Below are 15,482 nucleotides of genomic sequence, written 5' to 3' on the forward strand. Positions count from 1 at the left end.
CCTGCTCCCAGACCAAGGAAGATTTGGTGTGTCTGCTGCTGCTTTGATTAAAGAAGTTAACTGAGTTGGATCCTGGCACATAACAGCTGGGGACCAGCGGCTACCAGGCCATTAGCGCTCACCACTGCTTTCCTCAGGCACCACTGCTGGGCTCTCGGGCTCTGTGCTGCACTGGCCCACCCAGCTTGGTTTCTGTGGCAATTACGTCCGTTATGGCACTAAGGAAAATCATGCACTTTAGTGATCCCTCTGCACTAGAGACTGTATGTAGATTCTTAAACAAATATTCTCTGTGGGAGAAAGTTGCAGAGCTTTCTCTCCCAAATGCATTATCTGCATGAAAGGCGTTCGCCACGAGATGGGAACACTCCCTGCTATCCCTGGCTGGCTTTGCCTCTGTGGACAAAAATCTCTCATTGCCAGTGGAGCTTTGTTTCATAAGGATTTCAGGACAAAATTTGTCATTTGCTGTGATGACACATTCAAGTTTAAAAACAACTCTAAAAATAGAGTGGTTTGGGCAATCTTATCAAAGAAAACAAAGATTTATAGCTGTTGCACATCATTGCTCAGTCAGACCCTGGTCTCCCTGTGAGGTTTTGCAAGAGGCTTTATGCTTTGGAGTAGCAAGTTGGACATTACCTTCCCTGGCTAGAGTGAACTGAACCATCAAGACCTAAATCTCAGCTGCATTAATGAACCAGATGAAGAAGCATACCAAAAGGCAGCAACCAGGTGAGGTGGGAAATAGCATTTCAGAAATAGATAAATAATATATTTGCTGGTTTTGCAATTTTTCTCCCTACAATGGAGTGTGTAGCAGGCAGCAGCTAAAGCATTTCGCAAGTAACATCAAGAGTTTTCCCCACCCATCACTTAGGGTGGGACGCTGTCATGGTGCATTGCCTGTGCTTTGCCCTCCAGCCTGGGAGAAACCTGCTCCTGACGTGTTTATACGGAGTCCTTTACTTCTCTCTGTCTGCTGCTCTAGAAACAAACAAATTGCAAGGGAAAAATTAGAGCCAGGTAATGAACTGATGGCGTCCTTAGATGCAGAAGTCAGAAACACCCAGTTATCTGGGAGGGCCTCCGACATGGAAAGGCAGCGCTGAGATCGGAGTGAGATTCCCGGGGCTGGTGTGCCTTGCTCTGTGCTTCTGCTTCTCTGGAAAGCAGGAGGAGGAGAGGGACTTTTCCTGTTAAACAAAAGGGTTTATGGAAGAAAAAAGACAGAAAAGGACTCATGGTCAATGATTGGGATAATGTCATTTTTACTTTAGCACCATTTTTATTCCAGTTGAAATAAGATAATTAATAAATTAAATTAAAGATAATTATTTACCTGTCTTGTGCAACTGTTGGATATTCCAGTTGATGTTCCTAAAATGCTCCCATAGTGCAGGCGGAGAACTGGTGATCCACGAATGCTCATTAATTTGAGGCAGGTCTTTGCTGTGCCGGTGAAGGAAAGCCCTTACTCCTTGGGTCTGATAAGAGCACCTGCATGCTATCAGTGCTCATCTTTGCTGCCTTTCCTCCCTGTACCTCCCCTCCTGGTTTTAATATGAATGAACGGCTCCAAAGGCTTGGCCTCAAACGTACAGGCTCATTTCACAGCAGGGAGAAGTTCAGGCTAAAATTCAGGATGTCAGCGTTGCCTGGCTGCCCATGAACATCCTCCTGCATGAGGATGGGGTGCAGGGGACTGCTAGTGCATGATGGTGCCTGGCTGAAAGGAGAGACCTACCAAGCTGCCCCAACTTCTCAGGTGTCATGGGGAGAAGTCTTGGTGACAGCCTGTGCTCTTCTAAAATGGTTTCCAGATCTTGCAGTGCAGAGGGAATCACTGTTTTCTGTCTCCACCCCGCTTTGAGGGACTTCATTGTCTTTTCCAGCATATCTCCGCACTCCTAAAGGAAAGAGGTGTGGCCCTGGCCCACCTCCCCCATGCAAACACCCACAAGCAGTGGGCAGATACAATTGAGGGTGTTAGGAAATCTGGGTGGTTTATGAGGTTTGAAGGCAAGAGATTGATTATTTCCTTTCACTAATGCTGTTCTGCATAGGGAGAGCTCGGTCTACACACATAATGGCATCAGCAAAAGTTACGAGATTGTTGTCAGGTGGCTCTTTAAACCACAGACTATGTAATAGCATCACCTTCACCTTCAGAGATGTCATCTCTTCTCCAGACGGCAGAGTGCCTCGCTTCTACCTTGCTGTGCATCCTATCTCACTGATCACTGCATCCAGCGAAGAGATAACAACATGGGGAACTCCATTCCCTTGGCCATGTTTGCTCTAATGCCAGAAGTGAAGGTCTCTGACTTAGCTTGATGAACATCTGAAATGGGGACGTAGGTTTTAGTCTGAGAAAGCTGCTCTTAAGGCACAGACACGGCACTTTGCTGAGATCAAGAAGCGATCATGTCAGCTATGTCTGTGCAAGGATTCATAGAGACTATTTGGCAAGCAGGTCTGAAATCCGCTGAAGCTGGCAGGAGACTTCTCATCGATTTGGAGGCTTTGGATCAGGCTCCTGCTGCAAAGAGGAATTCTCAGATACCAATTAGGTCCGTGCCACTTGAAAGAGATTAAAATGGGCTCAGCCAAGCATCTGGTAGAATCAGCAATAAAAGTCATGCACTGACTTTGGTAATGAGCTTCACATCACACGGGAACTATTTTCCCATGAGTTTGCAAAAGGCTTCCCCACCCTGCCAGGACCTGCACTGACTTGCTGCTCCGGGCTCCCTGTGTTGCAGAAAGGTGTCTTTCCAAACAGGCGGTCGCTTTGCTTCACCCGTCTCAGGGCTGGCAAGAAAGAGGACAATGCTATATGCCACTATAAAACACAGCAGGAAATACAGAATTGATAGTTCTATATCTATAAACACAGACATAATCACAACTTCCCTTGCCCGTTCTGCTGGCAGAGAGCCCATGTGCATATACTGGAGAGCAAACAATAGCTTTAGATAAATAATAAGTTAGCTCTTCCATGGTTAGCTGAATTGGTTTCAGCAAATGCCCAGGGGCTCCACAGCTCTGCCAAGCTTCTGACAGCCCTACAAAATAATCCCAGCTTATACTGACTCATAAAGAAAAACAACAGGGCTCAGATCTAACAAGCTGCTGCTCTGTCCTCCAGCCAGACACTGCCAGCAGCAAGCCCTGGGAGTGGGTTCCCTACCCCACTGAGCAGCAAAGTCCACCCTGCACCTTCCTGCCACAGCCCTGTCCCATCCTTCACTGTCCTGAGGGTTTCTGAATCCAGGAAAATGAAGAAAAATTGAGGATGATAGCACCCGTAGAAGGATATACTCATCCCCAGTGGGGTAGATCATGACTTCATGAAAGCTCACTTTGCCATTGCTGCGTGCATGCTGCATCCAAAGCAAAACCAGGATGGAGAGAACTTCTGGGCATGGCCACCCTGGAAATTTCAGTGGGCTTGCCCCACTGGCAGGGAAGCCCCTGAGACTTATTGCACTTACCCATGTGCCTTGTCCTTGCTTTTCTTATCGCATGCAAATTTTTCTTCCAAATCCCTGGGAGCCCTGCAGTATGCACCAAACCTGTTACCTGCCATGCTGCAGTACTAACAGGTTTTTTCTGTGTCCTCTGGAGTAAATGCAAAGAGAATTTGCTCCCCTTTTCTCCCCTTCCAGCAATTCACCTGTTTAGATGCAAACCTGCAGAATGAAAGTATGAAAACTACTTCAGACTGGTGCTCAAATGACAGAGCAATCTAGGTATTGGCATAGCTGGACTAAAGCTTTTCTTCTTATCCAGATGGCATGCCTGCTAGGTAACCCCTTTAAAAAGTTTTCAGCCGTTACACGTGCAACTCTCTGGGCTGCAGCAGAGAGGATTCATTGCATTCCTGAAGATCAGTTTGTTAATGGAAGTATTTGGCTTAATTAATTAACATAATGACAATTCTGCAGAGTCTTGGAGACAGGAATGATGCTGAGTGTGCTCAGGGCTGGGATGAAGTCGGAGCAGAGCAGCGGGACTCAGGGTGAGCCTGCAGAGGATACCAATTTCTTTGTCACGTGGTGTTTCTAGGTTAGGATTTTTTTTCAGTGACATGAACTATTGCACCAGGCACAGACTTTTCACACCTTGTGCCTTGGACCTCCATGGAAATAATAAGGTTGACTTTTCTCTCCCAGCCCAAGGGATCTTTTGGTGGCTTTTGCAGAAAGAGGCATCCAAAGTACCACTGCTTCAAGTTAGGTGAGAAAAGAAACCTTGCCCAACAAGAGATCACAGATGAGCTTTCCCAAGATAAACCAAAGGGGGATGAGGCAGGCAGTTTTATTCTTTAGTTCTTTTTATGCCTGTTTGCTGTATGTCTTGGAGATCTGCTTGCCAGCATGCTGAGGGGGAAGCGGTGGAAAAACTCAATATCATGGGGCAAACAGCACTAAAATAGCTTTATATATTTATTTTCCTTTCTGGAGTACACACCTTAGTGACTTGTCTTGCACTTGGATACAACTCTGCAGGCTTCCAGGTGCCAGCGTTGACATCCAGAAGGTTTAATATTGCAAAAGAATATTGGATTCAATCCTGGTGTACTTGGGGCAAATCTGGAGGACTTTTGGTGAAATGGTGAAGACATTTTGAACTGACAGCAGGCCAGCTAAAGCCATTTTTTCGTTTGATCAATTGCAGTTGATTTTTTTACTGTCTTTTATTCTTTTTTTTCCTTCCTGGCTTAGTCATCTCAATTCCTATTGCATATCCCCCATTGTTCTCAAAACATCCCATTATATGAGCTGATACTACACACCTTGTAACTCATAAGCAGATCTTCATTGTCTCCACTTGTTTCTTGGCACAATGAGATTCAAGAATCCCTTCTTACTCATTTTTCGCTCTCTTTACTCCCTTCCTAAGGAACTTATAGATAGAAGGGGAACAAAACAGCATAAGGAAATTAAAAATAAATGCAGGCAGTGCTGGAAGGTCAGAATGGGGCATCATTCTCTGTGATGGCAAGAGATGTGATGTGAACTCCTCTGACTACAGGTTGGGTTAGACCCCATGTATTGAAAATAAGGCATTTTCTCTAATGCCAGCATCATGTTTGAGCGTTCAATTCTGCTTTCAAGTTCCTGGATGCCATATCCTGATCACTAAGTGTCCCCAGGTTTCAAGGGACGCTTTGGTACCTTTGTAAGGGCTGCAGGTGGGCTAACCTCCCATAAATTCAGGGCCACAAAAATGCCTAAGAGGTATAGGAATTTGGTAGCCGTGACACCCACACAGGAGTGGGCTTGGCAATGTCGATCTTCAGCTCAACCCTTTCCTAATTTTTTTGTCTCCTGTTTTCTCATTGACCAGCTGTACAATGGGACACTGAAGCGGGATGTGGAGAACAGGCGCTACAGCTCCTACAGCCAGATGGAGGGCTGGGGCAGCAAGCACTACGGCAAGGCTGTCTGCAGCCCCACCAGGGCTGGCAGCGACTACTGCTTCGTGCAGAACATCAAGAGCAGCCGGAGCGAGCCCGACCTCTACTGCGAACCACCCCGGGGCACGCTGAGGAAGAGTCAGGTGGGGGGCCGGGCAGAGCACAAGGCAACCTTGAACCGCCAGAGCATCTACAGCAGCTGTAGCACCCAGCAAGGAACTACCAGGACAAGTAAAAAAATGCCGGCACGGGCCCTCTCCTGCCCCTCAAGCAACAAGCCCGATGTGGTCTATGCCCAGCCCATGATGAGCTGCAAGCAGGATGTGGTTTATGGACAGGCTCAGTCCAGCTCCAAGTAAGTCTGCTGCAATGGGCTGAATCTGAGTAAATGTGGACATCTTCTGTGGAGGTCTGTCCGTCAGAGCTAGTCACCTGAGCTGTTTTATAGCCACTGGAGATCTGCCCACCAGTGCACACTGTGCTTAATCGCATCCTGCAGTAGAGCCTAAAGTGGGTCAGATGAGTCACACTCTTAAAGGGCTTATTTCTTTTCATGAGCTATGGAAGGAAACCAATATGACTGGCTCAGTGTATATATCTCTGCTGTAGCTGTGTGACGTTGGGCAAGATGATCTCCCAGTCTCTGTGGTGGTATTAGCCGACAGCTCCTTTGCAAGAGGGAGGTGAAGGAGGTGGGGAGGTGAAGAGCAGAAAGCCTGCTGTGCAGTTTGGGTGCTTTTCCTGGTTGTCACACTGTTTTGATTTGGCAGAAAACAAACCTAAAAAATCAACTAACTTTGAAGGAGTTGGCTCCTGAGGGTCTGACTCAGAACAGAGCTGAGAATCTGCTGAGTGGTCATATTTCCTCCTCTGTCTTTCTACCCAGCCCTTGCTTCATTCACCCAAAGGTCTGATTTGGGTTCCAGAAAAAAATTGAGTCAGAAATGGAAATAAATAGCCTAATTGGAATGATTTACCTAGCCAGAAAAGAGAAGGGAATGGAAGCTGTTCAATTCCTTCCTATCCAGAGCATCCAGTCCCATTGGGGTTAGGAATTATGCAAGGGCGGAGGATGGTCCTTCATGTCTCAGCATCAGGGCCCTTCTTGTAAATGTTGCCTACAACAATAGGGCATGTAAAACACACCAGTGAGCTCAGACACTCCCAAGCTGGTATATCTGTGCAATGCAGCAGAGCTCTCACTAAAAAAAAACTAGTGGAGTTTTGATGGCATTACAGTGATGTTGATTAAAAGCTGCCCTGATGCTGATGGCTACGCTGCCTCCGGCTCTGGAGCACCAACCACAGCCTGCCATAGTCTTGGAAGAGATTTGGTCTGCACAAACTATAGTCTTGGAAGACTATGGTTTGCAAGTTTTGAACTCCAAAACATTGCAGTTCAAGGTTGCAGTGTTTTACTGGGCTGGAGAAGGAGGGTCTGCATCTTCCACAAGCATTCCCAGGGGCTACTGCACTACTGTTGCTGCATCACTGTCATATACAGCCTGCCCTGCACCAACCCAGAAGTTGTCACAACTCCCACACAGACGTGGCAGCTTGTCACACAAATCCTAGGAGCTCCCGAGCTCATTCCTGGTGGTCCCTGGTCCAAAAGAGAATTTGCACACTGCAGCATAAGCGTGAGACTAATTAACAGGGCTCATAGCCTTTGTCATATCTCACACCAAAGGCCTGAGATTGTTGAGCCATTGACCCGTAGATATTAAGGTGTGATGTAGATATTAAGAACCGGCAACCCCCCCCAGTCAGCAGTGTGAGCCAAATCATGCCCTTTTTCACATCTGAATGTTGATTTCCAGATTTCTCTGCTCAGCCTCCCTCATTTTGTATTGAGTAGGAGAAGTATGTCCCACAGTGTGTATGCCAAGAAATGTCACTCACCCATTAGCATGTTGTCACGAAACCTTAACTTTCCGTGTCCCCAGTTATTTCACGTTTAATATATGCAAAATTAGCCCTGGCCAACCTGGAGCACCAGTGGCATTGGCTTGCTACTTTCAGAAGCTTAGTAATTCCTCTGGAATAAGAAACAGAGAAGTTACATAAACTGGAAGTAACTTGTTCTGGAGAATTTCTGACTAAAGAGCATAAAAGTGTAGTGGGAGGGATGGCAGAATGATTAAATATGGGACTACAGCCAGCTTCTGCCTAGGGAAAATACTGCTTTTGAGAAGTCAGTCCCAGGCAGGCAGGCTTTCTCCAAAGCAAGCCCTGCTCTGCACTGCGCAGCGCTCACAGTTATAGACTTGGTCATTTCTTTGGAAAGGTCACTTGAAGAATAATGGCATTTTCTGAAGAGAAGGAGAACTGCTGTTGTGAGAGGAATACTCTCCAGCACTGGATGCCCTTTGGTTAGGGAGTGGTTCCATTTATACACTTCTCCTGGCTTGGGGCATAGCTCATCTGGCAGAACTGGTTCTGATGTGGAAACGTCGGCCTTCAAGTCGTAGGCTCAGCTGGGGCTGTGTCCCCTGAGTAAATCTGATTTGGCTGGGGTACGCTCCCCTGCTTCGCATGAAACTGACTGCAAAACTAGATTAGTCTGGTGGGCAGTTTGTACAAGCACTTCTGCTCTTGATTCAAAGGAGATGAAGTTGGCAGCAGTTGTCCTTAAAGTTTTGGAAATATACTAAGGAGTTGTCTTTGAAAAAATTACTTATTTGGAAGGCCTTTAGCCCTTATAAAGTGTCTGGCAGGTCACTGTTAGCCTTGGTCTGTAGTGTGCTTTTGTTGGGAAGGGGCTTTCAGAGATGGGTTAGGACCATATCTGGGCTCTCTTTGCTGTGTAAGACTGTTTCTGGTTGGAGGATTCCACGCTTGGAGAGCTTGATCTTCATTTGAGTAGCCTGATCTTTGAGCAGGGAGAGGTTTGCTTGTAGGCATCCCATTATTAACCTCTGCATGCAGGAAGAGGGCTTAGCTGGGTAATAGCTGCTGGTAGTTCCCTGTTTGGGGCTCTGCTCTTCCTATTCTAGTAGTTCTTCAGGTAGAGTTTTTGCCTTTATAACAAGGGTAATTTTGTGTTCAGTTTTCATGCTGTAAATCTCCTGTGTGAGTGGCTATCTTGTCTGCAGGTTAGCAAACCATCTCTGTGAGCAATGGAAAGGCTAGATAGTTTCCAGGCTTTCAGAGGTGATCCAGTGGGGTGATTTCCATTGCTGTGAGAGTGATTACAGTGGGACCTATGATCCCCTGGGTCTGTCTGTGATACAAAACTGCTCTGTAATTCAGTGACTGTGGACAGTGTCAGTATTGGTCCAAGAGTGGTGCTTCTCAGGTGTCCTGTGCTACGGATCTGATCTCCTTGGATGCTGTAAGATGAAAAAGGGGTTGTTGGATGTTCTCAGGTAGTGAGAGTATCAAAATGCAAGAACTGTCAAACTGTCTGTACTGAACAGTTCTTCTGCATTTGGTCACAAAGTTATTTAATTTCTGGAATTATTCTTGATTGTGTGATTGTTTCCATTTATTGAACTGGTTTTGGCTGTGTAAGACTTAGAAGAGCTGTCTCTTTAATAACTATCTGTCAGAAGAGTCCTTCCTCTTACAGAAGCAACTCTAGTTGATGAAAGCACCTTTCCTCCAGTTAGCTGATGAGTAGTTTAACACCTAAATGTTTTTTTGGAAAAAACATTCTATGATTCTATGATAAACTAAACTGTGATGTAGGGTTTTACTCACCCCATAGCATTGGTTCTGGTGATGAAATCTGAGGTTTGCACTGTTTGTTCAGATCAGGAGGTGAAACAGTACTGACTTGCTTTGAGAAACCTCCTCCTGAACTATATTGTCTTCCACCACCCCTGTCGTTATGATCCTGCCTCATTGGATGTCCCTTCCAGACATACTTCTCTATAACCACTCAGGAGCTTAAGCCTTTGTAAACATTATGTCATATCTGGAACAACATTTCCAAGCTCACTATATCTCTCCTGGGCTCAGAATTTCATGGCTTATTCTGGTGGCTCCTGCCCAAAAGCAGTTCTCAATGAGCAGCACTCACATTTTGCCACAATACAGCTCTCTGGAGTGAGTCCTTCTACCTGACAGAGCTGGAGGGAGTCTTTTGGATGTCCAGGAGTCCCTCTTCTCCCTGGAATCCTTCTCCTTTTTGGGCTCTCATGACATCCTGCAGATCTGCAGCCTTTCGTCCTGGAAACTGGCAGCAATAGTGGTTTCAGCAGCTGGTGAAGACTATGCATATTTGCCTGCTTTTAACCGTTTCCTCTGATGGGTTGTACTTGCAACATGCTCCAAGTGATGGTGTGCCATCTTGAGCTATCCAGCTTTCAGCTAAATAACATGTGGCAATTCAGCCCAGTCAGGAAAAAAAGTTTCTACATCCTCCTTGGTCATCAGGCAGCGATAACGAGAAGCAGTAATAAAGGATATGATGTTTAATGCATCCTAGAAAACTTTGAGTCTTTGTCCCCCCACAGCTGGAACTTGAGGTACAAGAAAACTGTGGCTACCACTGCCTGACATTGTATTAGTGCTGCTTGCAGACGTATTGCATGTAGTGCCTCAAATACCACATGCACATGGGACTGACAGCCCAGGGCCAGACTAGATTGTGATACGTGGTGGTTGTGGCTCTGCAATAGTCTGTGCAGTAGTCAGCTGGTTAAGTACATATCACTTCTTTAGGAGATGCCTGCATCTGAGCTGGGTGCTCCTGTTGCCCTTGCAGAGATGCAGTCAGTGGCCAATGGAGCTGAAATCTGAGGTAGGTCAGTGAGTTACCCCCTAACAAAGTCAGTGCCTCTTGGTTGACTTCAGGGGAAACCCCGGTGTCTGAGCTGGAGACATTGCTGAGAGGCCAGGTTAATCTCACCCCTTGTGAAGGATTTAGGGTGTTCTCATTTGTGAAGATGAAGAGGTGAGCTGGGGTGTCTGCAGACATTCCCCAGCTTGAGGGTTGCTGATATGGATCAGGAGCCATTAATGGACACCTACAGTATGTGTTGTCTTCCATAATACCACATGCACCTTTGGCATCATTTTAAGACGTGGATGCATTTCCCTTTGGTGTTCTCCGTATATAGGAGAAAGAGACTAAAACACCTTATTAGAGATCATGTGAAAGCAAGTGTCTCTCAAGGCACCTGGAAATACACAATATCTTAGTGCTACTCTGTTAAAGGCCTGAATACCCTGGCTGGCAGCTATGGAGAAGGCAGTAAAGGCTGGGGCAACCCTTTGGATTTTCCATATGGTCATATTCCTCTATGGTGATGCTGACTTGGCCCCAGCCAAGCTGCAGCAGCCTCTGTGAACTGTGGCTAAAGTTCAGGGATAGTAAATGTGTGTCTCATAACCATTCCTTCCCAGGCAGGAACTCAGTCTCTCTGGAAATACTATAAACAGAGAAAACACACAAAAGTTACTGAAAGAGTCAGAAAAGGTACTGAGAGTGTTTTCCTCTCTTTTGGGATAAATAAAGGTGATCAGTATCAAAACATAAATTCTCCAGAGCTATGCCACGCAATGAAAGCAGAACCAAGTATGATGATAGGCACCTTCATTTTGCTTTGTTCTTATTTGGGGTAAACTGCCTCTAAAAATTACTATTTCACAGTACTGGCTTCTTGTGACGTGAACTTGTCTGCACTGTGCATTTGCACCCACAGCAATTGCTGTGGGTCTGTGTGTGATGCTGTCCTGGCAGGGTTCATATTGCACATGGTGAGGATCTCCTCCTCCCCAGTTCATTGTCAATCTGTGCCCATCTTCCCTGGTACCTAGCCACCAAGCAAAGCCCAAGGGGAAGCTCCAGCTGAGCTTTCAGTGGCATCAAAACCTTGGTGCCATGTCCCGGAGGTGGACAAGGCTGCTTGGCGTGGAGCATGGCTATTGGGTTTGCTCCAGCGTGGCCTGACTGGAAGGCTTGGATGTGCTAGACACTCTGGTTTGCATGTCTTCACTCTGATTTTTTTTAATGAACAATGGAATTTGTTAGAGTTTTCTGACTTCCTCCTCTCCTGGGACTTGTAGCCCTAACAACTAGGATGGAGATTTAGATCTGATTAACACAAACCAATCTGCTAAGAGAAAGAGAATGAAAGGAATTAGTATCAAATGAGGGAATTTGCCTTTCTGTGATACTGATCCTCTTAAGTATTTGTTTCCCTTCCACACCTGAATCTGATCATCTAATTTGTCTCCTGTGGAATCATTTCTAATTGAGGTCTCTCCCCATTCTGATTGTCTCTTTCTTGTGGAAGAAGAACAACCTTTAGAGCTCTTCCTACCAGGCACATTGGCCCAGGTTGGAGATGGCCGCAGTCCAAGAATTTGTTTTGGAGCAGGCTGTTGTTCTCCTGGTGTAGATCTGGTTAGGAATATCCCTGACTGGCTGATGAACAATCTCCCATTAGCATGGGCTTTGCCACAGTGATTACATTTTCAGCTAGGAGAAATCGCTGTTTCTTCTCGGGTGGCATGACAGCCCATGCTCACCCTTTGTGAACTTCTCCTGTTGGTGAGCTAGGAGGGGAAATGGAACCTTCCCCATCTTTTCCCCCACAGAACTGGATCTGGATACCTAGTTTTTCCCTGCTGAAGGGGGGTTTGGCCCTCTTATGGAGTGGATGTGTAGAAAATTGCCTCCTTGAGTAGCTGGGCCAAGTGGACATCCTTCTTTCTCATAAAAAGTGCACCTGTTTTAGGGGTTTTCTCAATTTGGTAAATTAAAAAGAAAAAAAAAATTCACCGTGATTACATATGCTGCATGGCAATGACCTAGTTTTTTTATTAATATGCCTCCCTCCCCACACTGCCAGCCCAGGTCTGAACTCTTAAAGGAGAAGTCCCTCTGGTGCTACTCATGCTGTATCCATTGGTGTCCCAGCTCTATTGTGTGTCTCAGGAGCATGAAAAAAGACTAAGAGAAAATCACAGCATCTTCGTTCCAAACCAAAAATTTCTGAGGTTCCATAGTTTCTAGTTTAAACTTTGTCTTTCCAGTTTTGTGTTTCCTTGTTGCAAGCGTAATGGAAGTTTCTTGGAGCCAAGTTTTGATAGAGGTTCAAACTGATGAAAAATCTTATGATGAAGTGATGTTTTATTGTTAGTGTAGAAAAAAAAGTGGAATGAGTTTTATCTAACCTTAGACATTGAACGCTTAAGGTCTAATCCAAGACTGTTGTCTATCATTCCTGTATACCAAGAGAGGCAGAGGCATCTCCAGAGGGCAGGTCTTCCTGTCTTAGGAAAAATGTCTAAGACACAAAGGCAAGCTGTTCTTTGGAGCACCTATTTCTCTCCATTGACTACACAGGTGCTTAAATGAGTAATTTAAACTGGGTGCAACTTTATACCGGTGAGGGTAGGGGAGACAAAACAGTCTTTCATGCTGTCTTCCAGTGTCGCAACATAATTGTTGGGTTTTGATATTTTGTATGAAATTTGCAATAGAATTGTGGATATTATTCACTGGTCCGTGCTGTGTGGAGGTGAACCTTTGGATGGTTAAGGACAAAATATTTTATCTTACTGTAAGCTGCTGGCAGTGGTGACCACACTTCAGTGTCCTTTCTAGACCTTTATTCATAACATTTCTTTGGCACAATCAAAATGAGTCTGCATATCTCATGCCTAGAAGAAGCCTCTCCCTTGTAGTAATATTTAATACTTCAAATGTAGTAGGTTCATTTAAAGACCTTATTAAAAAACACTCTGTTTTGTTAGTCTATCGGATTGTCTGAAGATGATGAGGCCCTCTACATAGTCACTCACTAGTATGACATGGAACAAGAGCTTGTATACAAATTAATGTGGTTCAAACAGGAACTCATCTCCCCGATCTCCAGGTAAAACTCCCCATCAGTCACAACTGGATCCTGAACAGGGAATAACATCAGTCAGGCACAATGATGACCTAGTTGTCCTAGCAAAGCCCCCATGCTTTTTGATTTCATCCACTGTTAACAGAACCTTTCCCATTTACAAAGCCTTTCCCATTTGTATCCTGTCACTGCTGAAATAGTAATAACCAAACAGGAGTTTGGGTTTTGATTCTTCTCAGTCCTGAACTTTACGTGGTCATTTACTCTGATGCAAATTAATGTGGACCCTGCTGCCGTGAGCAGAGATCCTGCTGCAGCCAGTTGCAGGCCTAAGATGCAAGGATGCTAAGAAGAGATAGTAACTTTTATTAGACTAACTGATACAATTGGAAACACAGACAAGCTTTGTAGTTCAGAGTCCCTTCATCAGTCTGAAAGTTTGTACCCTTCTCTAATTTTATGTGGTTAAAACATCACAGACGATGCTAAGTAAGTACAAGCCAACGAGAGCAGGACCTTCATATTTCTAAACAAGTAGACAAATCTTCAGGTGTTTGTATTTTCCCCAAGGTTTCAGTACTGCTTCAAGCCAGAGGTATTCATACCCTTCCTCTGGAGTCTGTAGGCACATTCTTTACCTATAACAGGGGATGATGACAGTGGCCAACTTCTATGAAGAGCTTGGAGACTACCAATGTAAACATACCCTGGAAGCAGGATGTCTCAGTGCTATTATTAGTATTTCATAAACTCAATATTTATCCATCCCATCACTCCAGACATGCCTGTCACCTTTTCATAAGGGATCTGCTCTAGCCTCCGAAGACCATCAACTGCCCTCACATTTTTGCTTCCACCACATCTCACATCAAAGGATCACATGCTGTGGGAAAAGCATCTGCCTAATTTAGATTGTCCTAATAACCTGACAGAAGGTTTCATTCTTGTCCACTAATTCTTTTATTTGAGGAAAAATGAATACTGGTTCTCTGTTCATTAAACCTTCCACTTCAGGCATGATTAGACATCTAGCACCTCAACTGAGCTTTTATTTTCTGTCTCCTTTGTTTCTGGATAGACTGGATCCATAATTTATTAGCCTTAGTGTCCTGCACTGTATATTTTCCACATTTATCATCTCTTTTTTTGAGACAGAGAAATGCACTAGGGGTGCACCATGTAGTTTATGTAGCAATGTGATAATATTTTACATTTTGTAATTGATTCCTTCCTAATAAGTCCCAGTACTGACGTAGCCCTTTTGGCCAAGCACTCAACCAATGCTGTATTTCTTTTTAACACAGAATATGTGGTGATGAGATAGACGGCGGTACAATGACCATCCAGAAAGCCATACAACTTCTGTGCTCCTCTGATGACAAATACCAGGCCATGGGTGCTTACTACCTCCAGCACACCTGCTTCCAGGATGAGTCTGCCAAGCAAGAGGTGAGGAAACTCCTTCAGAGCTCTGCTGTCACACTGGATGTGATGCCACATGAGATGGCTGAAACTGGTTTTCCTCAGTACCAAGGATCCATAGCTCCCCTTGATTTTCATGATGAAGCTTTATACCTCATTAGTTACACTCAGGAATTAATTAAGTAGATTTTTCAACTATTAGTGGCCACTTTCTCTTAACAGCGATACGGAAGCAACCATCCAGATGCAGTGTCTTCTTCTGGATGCAATTGCACCTGGTTCCACATGAATCTTTTGCTACCTCAGACCTGCAGTGTCAGAGCCACACAAAATTGCCCTAAATCCCACTGTGATCTTCACTGTGCATTGCTCAGTGACATTTCAGCCATCTAAGCCAATGGGTTAATTAGTGCTCATGTACAAAAATATTTGATCAATCAGAAGCCCTTCTTTTAGTGCAGCTTATTTTTCTTATGCTCTTACTCTCCGATTACTAAATTTACGCCACCGTGTAGCAAAGGAGGCAGTCTCAAGGATGGATCTGCTGTCAAAAAAGTTTATCCCCACCCCAGCATGTTTGCATGCCATGCAAACATGGGTTTATCAAGATGTCATCCCTATAGAGGTGGTTTTCCATTTCCTGGCACAATAGTGGAGCTGGACATGCTGGCAGAGTGTGGGGATGTACCTCTGTGCCCTTGCTGTGGCTGAACTGAGTGCAGGTACCCCAGCCCACATTACAGTCACAAATTGTGGGGTGGCCACACCCTTTGTTACCGTTGAAAACACTCTGAGCACTGGCCTGTCCCATTGCTTCCCAGAAAGAT

General features: G+C 45.2%; 1 protein-coding gene across 1 annotated transcript in view; it reads left to right on the forward strand.

The window, feature by feature from the left end:
• The window catches only part of PKP1 (plakophilin 1), a 46,986-nt gene that overhangs the window by 11,942 nt on the left and 19,562 nt on the right, over positions 1-15,482 (forward strand). Inside the window, exons 3-4 of the mRNA XM_030001135.1 lie at positions 5,356-5,780; positions 14,538-14,682. Of these exons, the coding sequence (XP_029856995.1) occupies positions 5,356-5,780; positions 14,538-14,682 (570 nt within the window). The remainder of the gene's footprint in view (positions 1-5,355; positions 5,781-14,537; positions 14,683-15,482) is intronic.

The sequence above is a fragment of the Aquila chrysaetos genome, chromosome 24, assembly GCF_900496995.4.
Source record: "Aquila chrysaetos chrysaetos chromosome 24, bAquChr1.4, whole genome shotgun sequence".
Taxonomy (NCBI): domain Eukaryota; kingdom Metazoa; phylum Chordata; class Aves; order Accipitriformes; family Accipitridae; genus Aquila; species Aquila chrysaetos.